Source organism: Lynx rufus, unplaced genomic scaffold (assembly GCF_022079265.1).
Source record: "Lynx rufus isolate CCGP_SWC_20201006 ecotype Redwood Valley unplaced genomic scaffold, mLynRuf1.p SCAF_14, whole genome shotgun sequence".
Classification (NCBI taxonomy): domain Eukaryota; kingdom Metazoa; phylum Chordata; class Mammalia; order Carnivora; family Felidae; genus Lynx; species Lynx rufus.
In genome coordinates this window covers 27,979,371-28,002,269 of record NW_025814828.1, presented here as the reverse complement: position 1 = coordinate 28,002,269, position 22,899 = coordinate 27,979,371, and the positions used below count along the sequence as shown (strand labels likewise).

Here is a 22,899-nt window from a genome sequence, read left to right as displayed (position 1 = left end):
TGATTTTCTATCAATGACACTCTAAATGTTTCCCGATCACAAGCATATCTATAATTTATCACAGTTGTCAGAGCATTCTCACCTTTGTTGACCTATCTGACCCTAGCTGTGACCTGGCTAGGAAGGTACCAAGGCAGTTGCTATTATCTCCATTTCACTAGTGGGAAATCTAAACCATAACAAGATTGTTTGCTGAGAGGTGATACCTATTTGGGTAACAGTAGAATTGGGACAAGACTTTAGGCAATCTGTACTTCATGCCTAGTGATCTGTCCCCAATTCACAGATTATGCTCTAATACTGATGCCCATTGTAAGTATGAAAGATCTAGAACTTGAGGTGGAGAAGATAGGACTTCACATGTGATTCTATCTTTCTCTGCCTCTTCAAATTTACCATAGATAGCTCTGTTGTTGCTATAAATGATGGAAAGGTAGGTCTTTAATGAAGAAGAAGGCAAAAAAGTTTCTAAGACTTTTTAAGCCTAAAATGTCCCCATATTGATAACTCTAGTGGTGGTACTAAGCTTTGAGACATTTCTATACGATGTGAAATTCACATAATAACCCCTTAAGACACTAAGGACAAAGGTAAGGAGTGCCCCACTTCAAGAAGTTCAGAGCCTGTGAGGTCCAAAACAATAAGCAACAGTAAAATCTTAAACTACCAAAGAATGTGCAGGAGTGTGATGAATACTGGAAAGGATGCTGGAATGCTCCTTAGGACTCCCGCTCCTTATTTTCTGGTATCCCAGCTGAATAGACTGGTGGGAGCGAGAGAGCAGAGTTTATTAAGCTGCCACAGAACATTAAATAATAGCCTGCAAATAATAACAGCATCAACAACAGGGCCTTTCCAGATTTATTCATTAGTACTTTATAAACTCATAAAAATAAATAATATATGGAACTGACTGTAATGGCACAGGGGAACATGCTTCTTCAAGTTAAAAATCTCACTATGTTTTTAGCATAATCGCCAAGACAAAATTTCATTAACGAGTCAGACAGTCATATTTACCTTTGAAAAATAAGTCCTTGCAAAAGAGCACATGTTCTTGATCGGGGAGTGTGAGTATTTTCTGATTTTCTAAAAATATCTTAAGCAAATAGGGAGCTAAAATGTCACAAATGTTTTCAGATGAAATTATAATGTTAGGCTTCAAATCCTTGTTAAGTGGGTTAGATAAAATGTATACTTAAGTCTAGTAAAACTTCTGTTAAAACTAAATATGAAAAGACTCAAAAAGGATTCTGCATGTGTACATCTCACTAGGTTATGTAGCACACATTACAAAGCATATTGAATGTTGCATGTTCCACTGAGTAAATGACATCATGAAAGAACACGGGCTTGTAGCCGGATGGATCTGAGGTGTGATCCCAGAAACTCAATCCTGTGGCTTCTGTGGCCTTAGGCAAGTTACTTAACTCATCTCAGTGTCTGGTTCCCCTCCCCCACTTTTTTTTAAATTCTCAAGTTAGTCAACATACATTGTAGCCTTGGTTTCAGGAGTAAAACTCAGTGATTCATCCCTTACATTTGACACCCAGTGCTCATCCCTAAGAGTGCCCTCCTTAATGCCCATCACCCACTAAACCCATCACCTCAACCACCTCCCTTCCAGCAACCCTCAGCTTGTTCTCTGCATTTAAGAGTCTTGTATGGTTTGCCTCTCTCTCTGTTGTTACCTTTTTTTCCCTTCCTTTCCCCAAGGATCATCTGTTAAGTTTCTCAAATTCCACGTATGAGTGAAGTCATATGATATCTATGTCTATCTCTGACTGACTTACTTCGCTTAGCATAATACCCTCCAGTACTAATCACCTTGTCACAAGTGACCAGAACTCATCTCAGTGTCCAGTTCTCACCTTTAAACTGCACACTGAGAAGTGGCAGTCACAAGTTCCTTTTCAGTCAACAATCCTACAGGACCATTTAAATAGAAGTAGGAATGATATTCTCAGAGAAACTTATAGTAAGTGTTTCCCAATATATCAGGACACGTTTTTCCACCTTGGGCCATATGTTAGACAGTGAGGATATAAGGCATGCCATTTTATAATATACTGCTTTGGTTCACAGTTTGGAAAAACATGTAACATTGAGAAGAGAATCCTAGAATTAGCAAAACACTAGTCGGTAATACTCTGCCCCATTTCTAGTCTCATAATGGGCGTTATTTTATTTCTTTCATTAAGGTATTGGATGTTATTTCCATTTCATCATCATATTAAGGTGAAGTTGCTTATCCTTTTTAACTCTATAGTTGTTTATAAGCTAGGAAAGAAAAATCAAGTCATGTTATTTATCAGAAGGTACATTATGCATAAAATTTGTTCAGTGGGACAGTATATTCCAGGGTCTTAAACTAAATGAGATGGGCTGCTTGCTGTCTCCCTTTCTTATAAATCCTAGTTGCTGCTATGTTGTGTGGTTGATGGCACATAATTGTTTCTTTCTTAGTGGGCATACTCATGTGAACAGTTTGTCCTGTAATGCCAATCTTGATGGGCACAGTTTAGCTCTCACATTCTATCACTGGCCTCAATAAATTCAAAGGTCAAGGCACTTAAGTTTTACCTTCCAGGCTTATCAGATTTTCCTCAGTTGCCTTTATCCAAATGTTTCTCTGATGGTCACTTTGCACTTCTGCTTCTAAAAACCAACTCACCCAAACAAAGGAACCCAAATGAGAAGTGTCCTTGGTAGGTCTAAAAATATGGGATGTAAACTGAATGGGAGGGAGAAAGTTTCCCCATTGTGAATCTAAGCATAGATGATAATGGAGTTGTGATTTAGCCCGCAAAAGTGTGTTAGAGCAAGTGAACTGACCTTTGGCTTCTTTCACTGCCAAGACAAAATGAGAACGTAAATAAAAATTAATTTCTTCGTATCACTTTATGAGATGTTATAATTCATTTTCACTTGTGTGCATAATGTTTACCTAGCTTCACAAAAAGATGCATTATTTCTAACAGCTTGAAAGATTCATTTTTTTTTTTTAAATGGAAACTCAGACCTTTTCTTTTTTCTCTAGAGAAGAGGCTTCTAATCCTAATGGAATGATTCTTTAAAAAAATTATTTAGCTTTCTGTCAGCCTCATTCGATCCAATCTTTGAGACTTGTGTAACAATTTGGTTACGTCCCTTTAGGCACTGATAAGAAGCAGCATCTTTGACTGATTATAGAGCTGACTGATAATCTTCGAATTGCTTAGCTCTAGTCTTTGTAACTCAAATCAGGGCCAATATTTCTAAGTAATAACCAGATAAATTCATAAAGTGAAGCACAGTGTACATCCATTTATATTTGTGCATATGGCATTACAAAAATCTACCTGTGGGCAAACATGTCCAGCCTACGAGCAAGCAATTTCTAATTCACTTATCTAATTTTACTGAGGTGAGTAAAAAGCTTCATGCCCACATTACAACAGAAGTGACTTAGAGTCAGTTCATTGATGGTTTTCTGAGAGTAAGATAGGTTTAAGCAGGTTTAATAAAGGTTATGTATACTCTCTTGTGTTGGAAATCTTTAAAGAAGACTATACTTGAAATCTAGACAACTACTTATAAAGATTTAATAACTACCTTTCTAGAGTGAGTAGAGTAAAATAGATGACCCTTGCTAGTTCTTAGAAGATTTTATATAAACACGATGATCAAACAAAATGTAAATAACTATGAACACTCATATAACTCAATTCCAATTAAAACTGCTTTCCAGTACATAATCTTGTTTAATATGTGTGGCAATTCTTTAAGGGGTTGATATCATAATTTTTTTGAGACAGATGAAATGATTTAGCCATGAATTTTCTGAAAGTCACTTGATTTTTTGGGGGAGTAGGGGGTAATAATACCAAACTCTTAACGAATTGCCAGAATTATTACCTGAAAATGAAGTGTTAATATTTTTTTTTAATTTGAGAAGTAATACAAGCAGTTAACTGACATAACACTTAGGTCTACGTATCTAGACATGTATCTAGACCATAGATAGGTGTCTAGATATTTGTGTCTTTCCTCATATAAAACACAAAACTCTAAAGTGATAGCATTTATGTATTTGGGAAGTTGAATCACAATAAATTATTAAAAATCTCCTCTATTTAAATGATTTTAAATGATTTTATTCTAGTAATTGAAATGTGTTTTCTAAAATTTTGCCACTGTAATGCACGGCCACTCTGGAAAACAGTGTGGAGGTTCCTCAAAAAATTAAAAATAGATCTAGCCTATGACCCAACAATAGCACTGCTAGGAATTTACCCAAGGGATACAGGAGTCCTGATGCATAGGGGCACTTGTACCCCAATGTTTATAGCAGCACTCTCAACAATAGCCAAATTATGGAAAGAGCCTAAATGTCCATCAACTGATGAATGGGTAAAGAAGTCGTGGTTTATATATACAATAGAACACTACTTGGCAATGAGAAAGAATGAAATCTGGCCTTTTGTAGCAATGTGGATGGAAGTGTAGAGTGTTAGGCTAAGTGAAATAAGTCATACAGGGAAAGACAGATACCGTATGTTTTCACTCTTATATGGATCCTGAGAAGCTTAACAGAAGACCATGAGGGAGGGGAAGGAGAAAAAAGTTACTGAGAAGGAAGGAGGCAAGCCATAAGAGACTCTTAAAAACTGAGACTAAACTGAGGGTTGATGGGGGGTGGGAGGGAGGGGAAAGTGGGTGATGGGCATTGAGGAGGGCACCTGTTGGGATGAGCACTGGGTATTGTATGGAAACCAATTAGAGAATAAATTTCATATTAAAAAAATAAAAATAAATAAAAATTCCCCACTGTAATAAATACATCTTTACTTTCTACAACTTCAGTTCTATGAGATATTTTGTAATGCCATGGAATCAGTCTCTCTTAAATATGTCTTTTGTATTAGCTTGTGTGGTCTGCTCTAACAAAATACCAAAGTCTGAGTGGCCTAGACCACGGAAATTTATTTTGTCACAGTTCTGGAGGCTTCAAGTCCAAGATCAAGGTATTGGCAGGTTTGGTTCCATCTGGGGCCTTTCTCCTTGGCTTGTGGATGTCCATCTTCTCACTGTGTCTTCACATGGTCTCCTGTGTGCTCACGTGTCTCTTGTGTCTTTCTGTGTGTCCAGATTTCCTCTCTTTATAAGGACACCTGTTGGATTGAATTAGATACCAGCATAACAGCCCCATTTCAAATGAAAATCCCTATGTAAAGGTCCTATCTATAAAGGCCTTGTTTGCTAATACAGTCACATTCTGTAGTAGAGGGGGATAGAACTTCAACGTATGAATTTTAAGGAAACGGTTCAAATATCCATCGATTGATAAATGGATAAAGAAGGTGTGGCATATATACACAATGGAATATCACTCAGCCAGCAAAAAGAATGAAATATTGCCATTTACAATGACAGGGATGGAACTAGACAGTATTTTGTTAAGTGATATATGTCAGTTAGACAAAGACAAATACCATGTGGCTTCACTCATGAGGAGAATTTAAGAAACAAGACAGTCATAGGGGAAAAGAAGAGAGGCAACCTAAGAAACGAACTTATAGAGAACAAACTGATGGTTACCAGAGGGGGAATGGGTGAAATAGGTGAGGGGGATTAAGGAGGGCACTTGTGATGAGCACCGGGTGCTGTATGTAAGTGTTAAATCAGTAAGTTCTACACCTGAAACTAATATTTCACTGTATGTTAACTAACTGGAATTTAAATAAAAACTTAAAAAAAGTTATAAATGTTTCAAAATATAAGTGTAGATGTATATCGGAATAGTTCTGTGCTGAACTCATTGAGACTATAATTCATGTTATACATCCTTCATCTAACATCTTCTTTCATTAAGATATAAGTCTTTGTAGACCTATGTGCTATGTGTAGAATCATAGGGAAATAGCTATGCATTTTAAAGTTTATTTATTGGTTTTGAGAAAGTGAGTGAGCACACATACGACTTGGGAAGGGTGAGAGAAAGAAAGAGAAGAGAGGGAGAGGGAGATGGAGAGGGGGAGAGAGAATCCCAGGCAGGATTCATGCTGTCAGTGGAAAGCCCAACGCAAGGCTTGAATTCACAAACCATGACATCATGACCTGAGCCAAAATCAAGAGTTGGACACTTAACTGACTGAGCCAATCAGTCGTCCCGGAATAGCTGTATTCTTAACTCACTGAAACTATAATGCATTTTTTCGTTAACCTCTTCTCTCTTTAAGATATAAATGTATCTAAATAAAGTATAGATGCAAAAATAAAAATGAGACACAGTTGAGCCCATAACTTCTTTATTCTGTTCATTTTTGACATACACCATGTGTTCGATAAATATTTGTTGTTTAAATGGATTCATGATGGATGAATGAATGAATTAGAGGCTATCATTAGCTATGAGTTAAATTAAATATCGGATTGGCTGAATTATAAGCATTCAGTAATTTACCAAAATTAACTGTTATAATGATTGGATTACCAAAGACACTTCTTAAAATAGTTGTCTTAAATAGGTTTACTGTGTATCTAAAAGAATATTTATTATTAGTTTTTGTGACTCATTCATATAGTGAAAAAAAAGCTATAGTGTAAAGTATACCACATTAGAATACTTTGGAATTTCTATAAAGTTAACAGCCTTAAGGAATCTAGTATATGGAGGTCTTTATTTGGATGTGTTTTATTTTTAAGTTTATTTACTTATTTTGAGAGAGAGAGAGAAAGCACAAGTTGTGGGGCACAGAGAGAAAGGGGGAGAGAGAGAATCCCAAAGAGAATCCCAATCCCATTCTCAACATGGGGCTCAAACTCATGAACCGTGTGATGATGGCCTGAGCCAAAATCGGACACGCAACTGACTGAGTTGCCCAGGCACCCCTATTCAGATTTGTTTTATAGGAAGTCCACTAAAATTAATAAATTGTAATCATCAATCTATGAGGTTACAAACCTAAGATGCTGCTTCAGTGGACACTACCTTTATGTGTCCTGTAGCACTGGAGAGACGATGCTGTACCTATTTAGAAGTCTCAGTACGTTTTCTTTCATTTATGAAGAAGGTACTTCAGTTTGAGTGTGTCTTTCCTCACCTTCACTCCCGTCTCCAGGGGGTTTGAATGGGTGTAGTCAGCATTCCACAATTTGGCCTTTTATATCTTTTTCCTCAAATCAGGTGGATAGTGTAGTTTATGGCTTTAAGGGGTAAGATTTTCTCTGGAGCTAATGTTTTTAACAGATATATTACATACCATTTTACCTGATGTGTCCTGACATCGGCACTAGGAACTTAAAGAACTTCTAATATGTTTCAGAAAAAAAAAAAAAAAACAAACTTGGTTGTAATAACTAAATGGCTAATATTGTTGAATTCATTGATTTATGTCAGCATGTTTCCTTTGGGTATCTTGCGTTATTATTTCAGTGCTGTTTCTTCTGCCATAAACTAACGTAATTCAAAAGGAGTAGAGAGTGAAACTATAAAAAATAGGAAAATCAGCTACATTATGTTGAAAGCAATAACATTTTTATTGACATTACTGGAAAACACTTGAAACTCACTTGTGACCATGCTGAATATGAGTACATGATCATTTTCATACTGGTAGTAAAATGTTATTGCCTACTCCTTACTCATGCACACGACTCCCTTTTTGGAAAGATGGTAGGGTCGATGGTTTTGAAAAAATTAGGTGGGTCTTCAAGCCTCCTAGGAATAGGTGGATTTTTTTTTCATGATGCTCATTGCATATGTATTATTTGAATCATATATCATTATCTTCTAGATACGTGAATCTAAACACGTACCATCAAATATGCCAGAAATTATGGCGAAACTTATCTCAGATACCTAATACATTTGTAAAAAATATGAGTTACACACATTTTTTCCTAGCCCTAATTCTTTTCAAAATAAAATATATCTCTATTTTGAGCTACTTCTCATTGTAAAGATCTGGTAGCTGTGGGAAAATAATTCTCTTATTTACACAAAAGTAAAAAAAAAAAAGTTGAAGTTTTAGACTCTGAAGTGCATCATAATGGAATTAAAATAAATGATGCCTAATTTCTGTCTTAAAATATTCCCTTTGCACAGCTGTTATCTGAACATATATTTTCTCATCTAAACACCATTGGTAGTTGGATATATGACAGTACATCAGCCGTGGGGTGGCCTTAGCTGTGGTGACAGCTGCAGTGGAGGGTAGGGCCCAGGGAAGGGGTGTGGTGGGCAGGGCTAGAGACTGTCATGTAAGACAACATCACCCTCCTACATGTGAAGCTCACTGAGATGGCGATCTGGGCACTGGAGACCTGTCAGAGCCACGAGAATCTACAGTAAACCCTTGGTTTGTGACACTAATTCTTTCTGGAAACATGCTTGTAATCCAAAGCACTTGTATATCTAAGTGAATTTCTCCACAAGAAATAATGGAAACTCAGATGATTCGCTCCACCACCCAAAAATACTCATATAAAAATGATTACAATACTGTAATATAATGTGAAATAATAGGGAAAATACAAAATACAAAGAAAAATAAATTAACCTGCACTTACCTTTGAAAGCCTTCGTGGCTGATGTGAGGAAGACAAGGAGAGGAAGGTTACTGTGTAGGACAACTTTCACTATCACTAATGGAATCACTTGTATCTATTGGGTCAACAGAATCTTTTTCTTTTCATGAAACTTTAACAAGGAAACTATCCAATGACCTAGAATGAAGCAAAAACATTACTAAGCTTACTCTTGTCTGGAAAAGCAAAGGACTGTCCAGAGGATCTTTGAAGTGGCAAAAACTACTACCCTAGTGCCATTTCTGGGCACTTTCCAACATTGTGAAAAATCACTGAATTGTGCCAAACACTGTGGCCTAAGACCAAGCATCCAAGCATGGGAGACGATCACCCAGAATCCTGCAGTGGGTGGATGAGAGAGAGGGAGATAGATAGAGAGAAGAGCCACTGACTCCCTTGTGCTCATGTGACATTCAGCATCATGTACTACTTGTATTGCAAGACATAAGTCATTTATCAAGTTAAAATTTCTTAGAAATGTTTGCCTGTCTTGCAGAACATTCAAAGAACAAGGTACTCACAATCCAAGGTTTTATAGTAATTCCTTTTGACCTTCAGCTTAGTTCCAGGTATTCCAAGGGCTTGTCAACATTCCTAAAAATGTTCCCCCTAATGAAGTGTATGGCTTTATTTTCTATTTGTCAAATGTGGATAAAGACAGCTCTCAGGGCAGCCTTGACTGTATCCAGCAAACCTTCTCTAGCTCTGGAGTCTCCCAGCTCAGTTGCCCGGGTCTTATGCCAGATAAAATTACAGTATATGCAACCAATGACTCCTATCAGATGATACGAGAAAGAATGCCTGAGGCAGAGGGGGAGTCCCACAGCCAAAGCACAGAAGTTATCAAACCTGGTGGACCGTATGTAGGGAAAAGAGTGTAAATTCAGAAAGCACCTCAAGCTATTTCAGATACCGTGCCTGAGAGGAAACGGTCAACCCCCAGGAACCTTGCAGATATGATTCAAAAGACACAGGGCAGCAGCAGTGTTTCTCACTGGCCACATAGGGACGGTGTGATTTGCTTGCTGGCACTGAAGGCCCACAAGATACCTGAGCAGAAAGATGGCGTCAATCACCAAGTGGCGTCAACTCCCTCGGAGCAATTCTGCAACAGGTAGCCAATCTGAATCCTAAGGGCCTCTCGTTTACCGTAAAGGATTATGTTTTTAAAGAGATTCAAAGAGACTGACCTGGATACAGTGAAATAAACAGTCATTAGAGTCAGTGCTCTGGAGAAAGCTGAATCTATCACAGAATGCTGCCAGCACCAGCCATTCAGAATCTCCTGCATGTTCTAGTAGCAATGCTGCATCTTCTCCTCAGATATGGCTTTTGGATTCAGATTTCATTGATCCTTTAATGAATAAAAAATCTCAAAGACCTCACCTGACAAAAAGAATGCCTCCAACGTTAAATAGCCCTTTGAATCCCACCCGTGAAAAATCTGCTGCAGGCCCCCTGCCGCCCCCTGCAGCTGCTGCCATCCCTACCCCTCACTACTGCCTTCAACCCACCTGCCCATCTCCAATCCTCCTCAAACTAAATTCTCACTCTAATTCCCCTAGAACTCAAGAAGGCCAGGGGACTCAAGACCTACCTTTTAACAGTTTTAGTCAAAACAGTAGTATATATGAGGACAGGCAAGACAAATACTCTTCTAGAACTTCTCTGGAAACATTATCCCCTGGTTCAGTTCTACTAAAGTGCCCAAAGCCTATGGAAGGAAACCATTCAGTCTCACACAAAGTCCAAAAAAGTCTAAAAAACAGAAGGAAAAAGGCCCAATTAAAAAACACAACATTGCAACAACTGAAAACACGAAGAGGACCTTAAAGGAGAAGAAGGAATTGCCAAGCTGAACAACTTCAGTCCAGTTTCCAATGAAGGAGTTAAAGAAGGTTGTATTGACTCTATGGAGCCTTCTTCAACAATTGCGCTCCTAGATTATTTGATAAAATATATTGCTATCGTCTCCTCTGAGCAATGCCAGAATTACCCAAGGATGACTTCAATACTGAGTTTGATGAGTACAGGGCCTTGTGTGCCAGGATGGAGACTGTAGGTAGAAGATTTATGAAACTGGATGCCCAACAAAATCAGCTTTATCCGGGCTCAAAAGACAATCAGAATGTTCATGAAGAAGTCTTACAAGAATATCAGAAGATCAAGCAGTCTCGTCCCAGTTATCATGAAGAAAAATATATATGCAATCAACTTCATAACCAGCTGGCTCACCTCAAAAAAAAAAAAAAAACTCTAATAGGTGAATTTGACCCACAGCAAGCAGAGTCATGGTGCTAGACATGTATTTGATGGGTCCGGTTCTGGGTTCTCTATTCCGTTGGTCTATGTGTCTGTTTTTGTGCCAGTACCATGCTGTCTTGATGATTACAGTTTTGTAGTAGAGGCTGAAGTCTGGGATTGTGATGCCTCCCACTTTGGTTTTCTTTTTCAACATTACTTTGGCTATTTGGGGGTCTTTTGTGGTTCTATACAAAACTTAGGATTGTTTGTTCTAGCTTTGAGAAGAATGCTGCTGCAATTTTGATTGGTTGTATTTAAAATTCCAAATGAGTTGCTCTAAGATTCTAAAAATGAGACTTTGCTTGTTGAAAGTTTCACTCTTAGTAAACTTGAGTTATTTTCTCCCCATTGGACTTTGGTTCCCTGCATTTGTGACACTGTTTTTTCTGCCTCCTACCAATTTATGTGTGTCAATAGAAATATTTTTTTTAATATTGTGGATCCAGTGTCACTACTTCAAATGAGTTTTTATTCTCCTTAAAAACTTGTGTTTATCATTAGAAATGTTTTTTTTTAGATATTGAGAATTCAACGTGTGTACTTCAAAGTTACGCGTGTTTAAAAAAAAAAAAAAACCAGTAATGTGCAAGGTGAAAAGGTTTTAGATAAACATAAGCCTATTTCCTGCCGTTTCTTTTTTTTTTCTATTTATTTTTTTAATTTTTTTAATGTTTTTTATTTATTTTTGAGACAGAGAGAGACAGAGCATGAACGGGGGAGGGGCAGAGAGAGAGGGAGACACAGAATCGGAAGCAGGCTCCAGGCTCTGAGCCATCAGCCCAGAGCCCGACGCGGGGGTCGAACTCACGGATCGCGAGATCGTGACCTGAGCCGAAGTCGGACGCTTAACCGACTGAGCCACCCAGGCGCCCCCCTGCCGTTTCTTAATACCAAGTCTTTGCCTTAAATGGTAGAATATTTAGAAATTTGTACAGAATGCAAAAAAAAAACAAAACATTGTTTCGGAGGGTTAAGGAATAGAAAGTTGTATTTGTATGTGTATTTGTATGTGTATAGGTATGCACACACACATGTACATACAGACTGATTTGATCTAGAACAGTAAATCCACCCTGCAAGTTAACCCCCCGTTGCAGTGGTTGCCTTAAGGTGTTTGCTAGTTGTGTACATGGTGTGGTTCATCATTAGCTACACTGCTTCCCACTCGGTTAGAGCAATGGGAAGCATACTGTGCCTCCTGGTGTCTGAAAGCGTGCGCTCAGGCTGCATGTGTGTAGAGGTGGTGTGCATGTGAGCGTGCGTGGAGGAAAAAAATGCTGCTTCTCTCTGTAGGTCAAACCCTCAGGTTAAGCAACTGATGAGTGTTATCATAGGGATTTCTTTTTCTGTCAAATTGCTACTTCTGTTGCGGGAGACAAAAGCGTTTCCGTTTCAACAGTTTGGCAGCTTTATTAATGTTGGGCAAAATCAATATGTTGGAAAATGAAACAGATCTATAGTTTGGGGGCAAAGTCGTAAAGTTAAACTTGAAGGTAACCTGCTTATACACTGCTACAAAGTATTTTTTGAAGAGAGATATGCAAGGAAACTATTATTGGCATGAAATGTATATTTAGAGTTTTTTTGTTTTGTTTTTTTGTTTGTTTGTTTTTTTCATCCTGGGAGCCAGGAGTATAAACAGGAGTGGATACATTTAACCATATCATACCATGAATTCATCAAACAGCACGCACTTTCATTGCATTGAGTTTACCTGTTGATGTTGATTTAAGCTATCGTTTGTTTTATCATGTGGGAACATAAGTTATATGGTCAAAAATACAAGGATTTTGAACTAATGTTGATTCAAGTTGTGTTGTCTTACCGTATTGTATTGACTTTTCACAGCACTGCCTGTTGGAAAGGGAAGCACTGTTTGCAAATCTGTTTTGAAATGTTTGTCAAAATTTTGATAGTATCTTTAATAAAGATGTTTGTCTCCAGCATCCAGCAAATATATACATATGAACATACATATATTCATATATACATACCATTAGTAGTTGGTTTATGTGATATATTCAAATAGTGTGTGTATATAAATATTAGTAACATGCTAGGGATATGGCAGTTACTATGCAGCGAATATTAAAATTTTCTCTCTAGAATACTTTGGAGACAGAGTGATTTTAAATAGTTTGTAATAATAATCTAGGTAATTTTTAAAGTCCACATGTGGAAGTAAATTAAATTGAAATTTTCTTCTACAATCAAGACATTAAGCAATTTTAATTACACAGCATTACTTTACAGAAGAGTCTTTAGGTATTCTATTTAGTAGTCAGACTTTTATCCTTTGGTATATGTTTTCAGACCTGAGAAAGATACCCATTTCACATATTATCAATACAAAATCCTCTTAAATTCTATATTTATGGCTTTGCTCTCTTACATTTACCATGGAGACATTTCAAATAGTGGTATGATAACTGCCTCAAACTTCTTGTAAGTATCTTTACTTTTCAATGTAATTTTAAAGAGTGAATGAAATAATCTAAGGACAAATGAAAGGCTTGATACGTATGTCATTATAAGCAAATCACGAAGGGTGTCCTTAAACTCCTAGTATACATAGGAGACTCATAATTAGATACTGTCACAAATCATTCATGCAATTTTATTTTATTTTTATTTTTTAAATATTTATTTTTAGAGAGGGAGAGATGGGAGCACTTATGAGTTGGGGGGTGGGCAATGAGAGAGAGGGAGAGGATTCCAAACAAGGCTCCATGTTGTCAGTGCAGAACCCACTGATAGGAGGCTGTATGCCAGAAGCCATGAGATCATGACCTGAGTTGAAATCAAGAGTTGGACGCTTAACAGACTAAGCCACCTCAATCGTGCAATTTTAAATGAAATTCAGTTAACAGTTAATTGTCTGCTGATGTGGTGATGGGTTGTCTGTTCCCCCAGGTACTGGGAGATAGATGGGCAAACATCTGTAGATGGACAGAAGATCGCTGGGTTCTTCTACAAGACATCCTCCTGAAATGGCAGCGTTTTACCGAAGAACAGGTGAGTCATGTGGGGGAAATTGTGTCAGTGAAAGATATGGTGAGATTTTCAATGGGAAAAAAAAAGCATATGATGATCTACTTTAGTAATTATTTATTTTCTTTTTTGGAATTATTTTATTTCTTTCAGTGCCTTTTTAGCGCATGGCTTTCAGAAAAAGAAGATGCATTGAACAAGATTCACACAACTGGCTTTAAGGATCAAAGTGAAATGTTATCAAGTCTTCAAAAACTGGCTGTATGTATTTTTTAGTGTTCACAACTTTAAAAAAAAAAAAACAAATAGTTGACAGTAACACCATAATTTGGTCTCTTTATTCTTTCTGATCTTAAACCAAATACTCATTGTTGTGGCTTAAATCATAGTCTGTTCAATTATATCATATTGTAAATTTTCTTTAAAATAGGAACAGCTATATTATCTTAGATGGCTTGGGCTGCTATAATAAAATACCATAGACTGGGTGACTTAAACAAATATTTATTTCTCACGCGTATGGAAGCTGGGGAGTCCCGGATCAACCTGCCAGCAGCTTTACTTTTTGGTGAGGACCCTTTTCTGATTTGTATACTGCACCTTCTTACCTTGTGTTCCCGTGGTAGAAAGAGAGGAAACTTTTGGTGTCTCTTTCCCACGTTTATTTTTTTTTATTTAAATTTTAGTTAACATACAGTGCAATATTGGTTTCAATGGTAGAATTCAATGGTTGATCACTACATACAACACCCTGTGCTCATCACAAGTGCCCTCCTTAATACCTATTGGCCATCTAGCCCATCTCCTATATTTTTTAAATTAATTTTTTAAATTGAGATGTAATTGACATATCACATTACTTTCAGATGTATAGCATAATGATTCAGTGTTTGTATGTATTACAAAATGACCGCCATGATTAGTTAACACCCATCACCTCACCCAGGTACATTCTTCTTCTTGTGGTGAGAACTTTAAGGATCTATCCTCTTAACAACTCTCAGATACACATTATGTTGTTATTATTAACTGTAGTCACCATTCTGCGCATTACATTACCCATGCTTATTTATTTTATCACTGCAAGTTTGTACCTTTTGATCAACCTTCACCCATTTCCTCCTCTTATAAGGGCATGAGCTCCAACATGAGGTCTCCACCCTTATGATCTCATCTAAACCTAATAACCTCTCAAAGGCCCCACCTCTTACTACCATCACATTTTATGTAAGTGTGTGAGGGTAGGGTTCAACATCTGAACTTTGTGGGGACGCAAACATTCAGTCTATAACATCACACCCACAGACCCCCCCAAATTCATATCTTTCTCACATGCACAATGCATTCATTCTATCTTATGAGCTCCAGAAGTCTTAACTGGTTCCAGAATCAGCTCTGCAGTATAAATTCCAAAGTTTCATCATCATCTAAATCAGATGTGGTAAGACTCCAGGTGCAATTCATCCTGAGGCAGACTTCCTACCTAGCTGTGACACTATGAAAGCAGGCAAGTTAAGCGCTCCCAAAATATGTTGGTGCGTCAGGCAGAGGACAGACATTCCCCTTCCAAAAATGAGAAAAAGGAAAGAAGGAAGGAGTGACAGGTTCCATATAGGTCCAAAACATAGCAAAGAAAATTCCATTAGATCTTAAGCCTCAAGAATAATCCTCTTTGGACTGATGCACTGCCCTCCAGGACCACTGGAGAAGCAGCCTCACCTCCAGGACTCCACAAGTTAGCCTTGTCTGTTCAGTTCCACAGGGCACCACCCATGTGGCCCTCTGCAGCAGCCCTACCCAGTGGCTCTGCTCCTGTGGTACTGGGGAGGGGCATCCTGCCCCGTGGACTGGAGAGGTAGACCCACTCTTTGAAACCCAGGAAGCACTAGCTCTGCTCTCTGGGCCTGTGGTGGGAGTGGTACGTCTTATAACTCGGAATCGCGTACATTATTCTTCGCTTTTCTTTAGGAATAGCACAAGTTAGACAGCCTTCCTTCATTCTGTCCATTTTTCTCCATTGCTTTTAGTCTCAGCTGGCAGTGTTTCTGTTGGTATAATTCCATCTCTATTCCTCGGTTCTGTTGAGACGGCTGACTAGGTCTCTGGTTCCCACCCACACTAATCTTATCAAGTGGTCAGTCAGCCATACCCTTAGTGTTCTCTTCTGAACATATTTTCTCATTCTTTGCAATATGGATAGGCTGAGGATTTGCCACATCTTTAAATTCTAGTGCCTTTATGCCAAATGACTCTTGTTCAATTCATTTCTCTCTTCTCTCATTTTACCATGGGCAAGAGAAATCATGCCACTTTGCTTAGATATCTCCTCAGCTAAATATTCAATTTCATTGCTCACAAGTTCCACCTTCCGCAAAATGCTGGAACATGAACACGATTCAGCCAAGTTGTTTGCCACTTTATAATCAGGATCATCCTTCCTCCAGTTGGCCAATAACATCACCCTCATTTTCATCTAAGACCTCATCAGAATGACTTTTGCCATCCATATTTATACTAATATTTTGTCCGTTTTAATTTATGTATTCTCTAAAAACAGGACGCTTTCCAGGTCTCTTTCTCTGAGCCCTCAACAGAATTGCCTTTAGGAGTCATTTCACAGCAATCTCAACCTTCTCTAACCTGCACCTTGCAGGTTAGAGCACCTGAGCGCTCTCAGCCTCTACCCATTACTCACTTCCAAAGCTGTATACACATTTGTAGGTATTTGTTACAGTGGTACCCCACTTCTTGGTACCAATTCCTGTCTTAGACATCTCAGACTTCTGTAACAAAATATCACAGACTAGATGGCTTACACGGCAGACATTTATTTCTCACATTTCTGGAAGCTTGGAAGTATGAGATCATGGTGCCAGCATATTTGGTTCCTGGTAAGGTCCCTTTTCCTGGCTCTTAGCGTCTTTTAGCTGTATCCTCACATAGCAGCAGAATTAGAGAAGGATCCGATGCCTCTTCCTCTTCTTCTAAGGGCACTGATCCCATTGTGGTGCTCTACTCTCTTCTCATCTAAACCCAATTACCTCCCAAAAGCCCATTCTCCTAATATTACCACAGTAGAGGCTTCAGCCCTCATTTCATGAATTTTGGAGGAATACGAACATTAATTACATTAGATGTAGGCAGATTGGCAACTATGGTTTTCAAAAACCAATTGTACTTTTGAAAAAAATATACCATCCCTGGAATAAGAAATCAGTTAAAATAAAAAGGTAACACTGAGAAGTACATAGGAATGTTCTGTATAGTTCTAAACAGTATGTGGTTCTAAAGTAATAGTCTAAATTAAATTCTTTGAGAAATCGAAGTATAAGAAGTGATTATCCTCACATAAGGGGCTTATACCTTCATTTGGAAAATTAGAAAAAATATTAAAGCAAACCAGTAGCATTAATTATAAGTGCCTGCGTGTTTTGAAAAATAAGGGAACTTTGGCAATAAAAGAACATCACAGAGGGCTTCAATGAGATATTTTAGTTTGAGTGAAAACGTAGAGGATTAGAAAAGACCTCTAAAGCTTCTCTTCCACTGTGAACTTGATTATTTGGCTGTGTAGTAGAGGGCAGTGTAATATTAAGAGCTTAATTTTTCAAATAAAATATTCCAAAGTTAGAATTTCTTCTTGTTGTTTTGATAGAGCGATTCTCTTAAATGCTAACTTGATGTTAACTCTAGTATAAAACAAAGGTCTGTTATAAATAACATTTTATAATTTTACCTAAATGAAATGATTTATATCTGTATTGATACTGTATGACATAATTAAATCATTTATTTAAAGCTGATCTTAAATATGTTTCCCCAGTTAAATGTGTATCATTTTCCCAAATATTGATTTGTATCATATATTTTTCTCCATAGTTACTGATCTTTAGGCTTTTAATTTAAAATTGATTCACAAATATATTGCTTGTCATCACAAGCTAGTTTCTTATGGATGAGAATTCACTCCTCAAAAAAGATATACTTTCTGGAGTGATTTGACCACTAAAGACAAATTTCAGAAAAGTGATCTGTATTTGTATCAAAAGAATGCAAAAATGTCAGTGATGTATTTGTAATTTTGTTCCACAGCTGATGAGGAGCCGCTAAGAACTTGATAGAATTCATATGTGCATTTTTGGAATACTCTTGGGTAGTAAGGAGGCCAGTTAGTGGAACTGAACTAGGTAGCGTTGGGTATGAAAAGGAGGAACTAGACAAGGTTATTTCAGAAGAGGATATTGAGGCCCAGAGGAAAACACACACACACACACACACACACACACACACACACACACACACACACGGCATGCATAAGCTATCAAAGACCATTAGTAGCAGAGTCAAATTGAGCACCAAGACATCCAGACTCAGGTCCAGCCCTTTTAAGCTATTTCAGAACTCCTCATATCATTTGGTTCCTTGACAAAAAAAGAACTGTGATCGAGAACCATCATTTCTAACAGTCAAGTGCTACTATGTTGACATTTTTGTGAATAAAAGACTTGACTAACCTCAGGACCATGAAAATGCTCAGTAATTATCCAGTATGATTAAAATTCAAATTATGTCACCTTACTTGTGAACAAAGTGAAAATATGTTTTGTATAAGTCTTACCGTTTGATAGTTTAAGCCAATTAACAAAATCTGACAGCTGGTCTAGAATTTGAGGTAAAATTCCCCTGCTGACTCAGGCAGTGAATAAGAATTTAATGTTCATTAAAATATGTCACAATCTGAGACCCAAAACAGGTACCATCTGTCACCAGTTCCTACTACATACCTAGGTATAGATACAGTGTGCTCAAACTCTTTTATTTATAATCAGTGCAATTTGTTTTTGAAATATTATCACTAATAGCCCATGGGATGTTCTCCTACTTTTCATTTGAGGTGGGAAGTGAGGAGTCAAGTATTTCATTTCCTCTTGATCTGTGCTTTTATCCAAACCATGTAGATCTGTTATTTTTCACGGCCAAAACTGATTTTTTATTTGATGTAAACGATCAAAAGCAAAGGAGAGAAGAAACTGTGGCCCTTAGGCGGATTCTGAAACAGAATCAGTTAGGCTCTCACAGGAAGGCCCAAATTTAAAAGAAATAGGTTCCTGGGTGAGTTTTCTGTTGCCGTGAGGACCTGTGGTGTTTTCCGGGGAAGGACCACCCTGGGAAGCATGGTGGTCCACAGGCCTAGGGTGTGCAGGGGCTACAGCGGACTGTGGAATTGAGGACATTCTCAAGTGGCTGCGAGCACACGGCAGGGTTGAAGTACTTACAGTGGCTCAGCAGGTCCCTGCTGATAGTGCTGGTACCAAGACTTGAAACCTCACCTCCTGTTACCAATTAATCCAAGTAGAATCGATGGTTCTCAAGAAGTGTGGTCCCCAGACTGGCAGCATCAGCATCACCTGAGAACTTGTTAGAAATGCAAATTCTTAGGTTCCATCCCAGACCTACTGACTCAGAGGGCCTGGAAGTTGGGCCCAGAAATCTGCATTTTAGAAAGGCTTCTAGGTGATTCTGATTCCCCCAGGGATTTCCTGGCCTCTTTGTAAGGATACATTCATTTTGCACTTGAAATCATCTTTTAATGACCACATAGAATATGTCTGTTCTGTCTTCTCGGGCAGCTTATCTATCTCTCGTCCCTCTTTACTACTGGCCTAATCTGGTTTATTGACTGTACCTCCCTGCCTATTTTGGTTATAGGTCCAACTGCTTGGCCTCTTTGCAAATAAAATATATTTCTTCTTTTAAAATCCTGGGTGACCTCTGCCATGTGTAAATTTTCTAGAGCTTCCTTTTTCTTCCTGAGTTTTCCAGAGCTCTCTGGTTCTCTGGCACTCAAACACTTGTAATTAGTTTTTGATAAGCAGAGAGACATCTTTTTTTATACTCTAATAATAAACAGCAATTAAATCATAGTAATTTAATATGTACACATAAAATGGAAGCATCCAAGTGTTGATAGCCAAGGATAGATGGGAGAAGGTACTTCAACACCGTGATTCAGTGCATCCGGCAGCACCTGGATTTCTTGTCTTCTCCCTCTGTTGGGTGTGGTAGGAGAGTCCTTTGGGTAGTGGGAGTTCATGAAGAAAGAGAAAGAAATATTCTCCCAACAAAGGAAACAAACTGAAAACTAACCTGCCATCACCATTTTTAAAACTGTAGATTTAAAATTTACTAGCTAGAAGCTTTGTTTAGTACAGTGCTCTTGTATGGATTTAGATAAACATATGTAAATTCAGTAATTCCACAATTTGATTATAATAATGTTTTTACTTCACCTTGAATCCATTTTTTTCCTAAAAGTATTCTTTAATGGTGATTTGACTTCCTTTCCCTTTATTTTTGTGATGCTCACCAAGTGTTTCTTCATTGGGCTTAATCTTCACACAAGAGGCTTACTGTCATTTGCTACTAAATCTCTTTGGGTATCCAATTAGTTTTATAGATCATCTAAGAAAAACTCTTTACATGATATGAAGTTGCCCATGAATTTCCAACACAAATGGTTTCCTCTTCTTCAGACATAACTCTCAGTTCCTTGTTCTGAAATGTTTCCAAATCATTGCATATTTAGCTTAAATAATGGCATACCCCTTAGCCTTGTGCATACAGCTATTTAAATTAGCTCCTGAAGCCCTGAGAGAGCCAAAGAGGATTGTATTTACATCTTTATATTTTAAAATGCATGCCTTTAATTCTATCATAACCTTTCCCTCCCCCCCAAAAAAACCTGAAATGGCTTATAACAAAACAAATACATGCCAAAAATTAAAAGAAAAAAAAAAGATTAGGATGCCATAAAGGGATTGGAGGAATCTACAAATTCAAATTTGGGTCCCAGCTCTAGACAGGTAGCATAAACTATTGTTTTATTACTAGCCCAAAATGCATTTAAATTTAATGGAGAGCTCACGTGGATTAAACAAACAAAATCAACATATAAAACCAATGCATTACTAAGTTACTACAGTGAAAGTTTTATTTTGATATGCATTCATCTTATGAATCTTAACTCATTTTGATTTATTGCATTCTTTCAAACTGAGAGAAAACAGTGAAAAAAACCATAATTGTTGAGGGAAAATTAGAAATGAACTCCCCAACTAGCTTTTATACCTTAAACGTGGCATGCACTAGGAATCCAGTATAAAGTACACCAGGTGAAGCAGATTCTGAATAAAGGATGAACTCCCAGAGCGTTCTTCAGAGCCGTCAGTGCAGGCAGCATGCCAGAATGAGCTACATAAAGCGTCCCTTGCATGGGAGGTGGTGTATTAATTTCTCTGTGTACATGACATGTCAGTTCATTAGCAATTGGTACATCTGTTTCATGATCATTTGTTTGCCATGTGAAATATTAGTTATTCTTAAATTTGCATTTGTTTTGGAAAGACAGGTCTCACTGTTCACTTTATGTTCATTGTACTTGTTGTGGCGAAAAGGAGGGGAAAAGGAGGGGATTATAGCAAAGAAGCTATAAAATAATTGCCTCTTCTTTCTTTTTGTTCTTTGTTGGCAAGCTAAGTCCGGAACTAGTGTTTGGGAGCCAGAGATTGGATTTCCCAAAGTGTAGGGTGACCTTAATGGATAAAGTGAAAGAATAAGCTGCCCGGATCTACTGATTTCATATAAGCCACTTTGTTTATTCATTCCATTTCAACGAAAGGGCGGGGGTCACCCTCTATAACTCACAAAAACTTTGAAAATAGGGATGTTATCAAAATTACTCCATAAAACACATATGTACTTAGAAAACATATGAAGTGATTCCAAAGGATTTATATCACGCTCAGTTGCTTAGTTCTGTTACTTAATGGGCTTTTAAATTCGCTTTAGAAGATAATTACTCAGATAGCCAAATGTTAATTGAATAACAGATACTAAAAAAATTTTAAAGTAAACTTCCCTTTGAGTAACACTACTTCTTTACTTGTGAGTTCCTCAAATATTTCTAAGTATCTCCTAAGTTTCTCTACTAGGTGTTTTTCTACATCTGACTTTTATTTTTCTTTCTCTTCAAGCTTCTTGGGAAGATTATTTGGATTATAATCTTCTACTTAGATTCTTATGGGCTCTTGCTCCTTTGCAGGCATGATTGCAGTCTTTTTGTATCTATGCAAATGAGAAAATACATGCAAAAACAATTTGAACTATACTGTTTTATAAAATGTTACGGGGCTTATTATGTATTCTTTCCTGTTTTAACAGGTTTTAAAAACAGATTTAGAAAAGAAAAAGCAAACCATGGACAAACTCTGTTCACTCAACCAAGATCTTCTTTCAACCCTGAAAAACACATTGGTAGCCCAAAAGATGGAAGCATGGCTGGACAACTTTGCCCAGCGTTGGGATAATTTAGTCCAAAAACTTGAAAAAAGTTCTGCACAGGTTAGTGATCCTAATTACTTACCCTGTAATGAATCATCTTTGAGATTCTTGAAATCCTCATTCAAGGTAACAGTATTATAACTCTACAAAGGATATCACTGGATTAGTCCTTGCAAAGTAGTCATTTGAATAAAAAATATGGCTTGTCTTGATAGTGGAGAATGTGGGAGAGGTCAAGGAGTGAGTGCTGATTGACTGAACTAGTTCTTGCCTTAGAGTGTAATTCCTTCCAGTTAAGTGGGAATGAGGATCTGAGTGACTTAGAGCAATTGGACCGAGTGCTAGGGACTTTGTCATCACAACCTGACCCCAAATCACAGATTCTAGAACCTTGAGTGCTGTTAGTTGATCCCTACATTTTACATGTGAGAAAAATGAAACATAGGGAGGAAAAATGAATTGTCCAAGCGAAGTTGGTGATAGGAGCACGGCTCAGGCCCAGGTCCTTTGATTTTACTGAAGACTCTGTTTTATTAGGATGAGTAAGGATCTGTTCATTGCATGTTCTTTGTGCCATGAACAGTTAAATCATAACACTAACACACAGGCTGTGGATTAGGAAAGCATCTGTGTACCCTTGTAGTGTCATAATGTGGCTTTCTGGTAAGACTTTTAAAAGTTTTGGTAATTTAA

General features: G+C 37.6%; 1 protein-coding gene across 2 annotated transcripts in view; it reads left to right on the top strand.

Moving 5' to 3' along the window:
- The window catches only part of DMD (dystrophin), a 1,630,689-nt gene that overhangs the window by 209,918 nt on the left and 1,397,872 nt on the right, over positions 1–22,899 (top strand). For both annotated transcript variants that reach the window (XM_047076051.1, XM_047076052.1), the window contains exons 9-11: positions 13,789–13,890; positions 14,020–14,127; positions 22,087–22,266. In XM_047076051.1, coding sequence (XP_046932007.1) covers positions 13,789–13,890; positions 14,020–14,127; positions 22,087–22,266 — 390 coding nt within the window. The remainder of the gene's footprint in view (positions 1–13,788; positions 13,891–14,019; positions 14,128–22,086; positions 22,267–22,899) is intronic.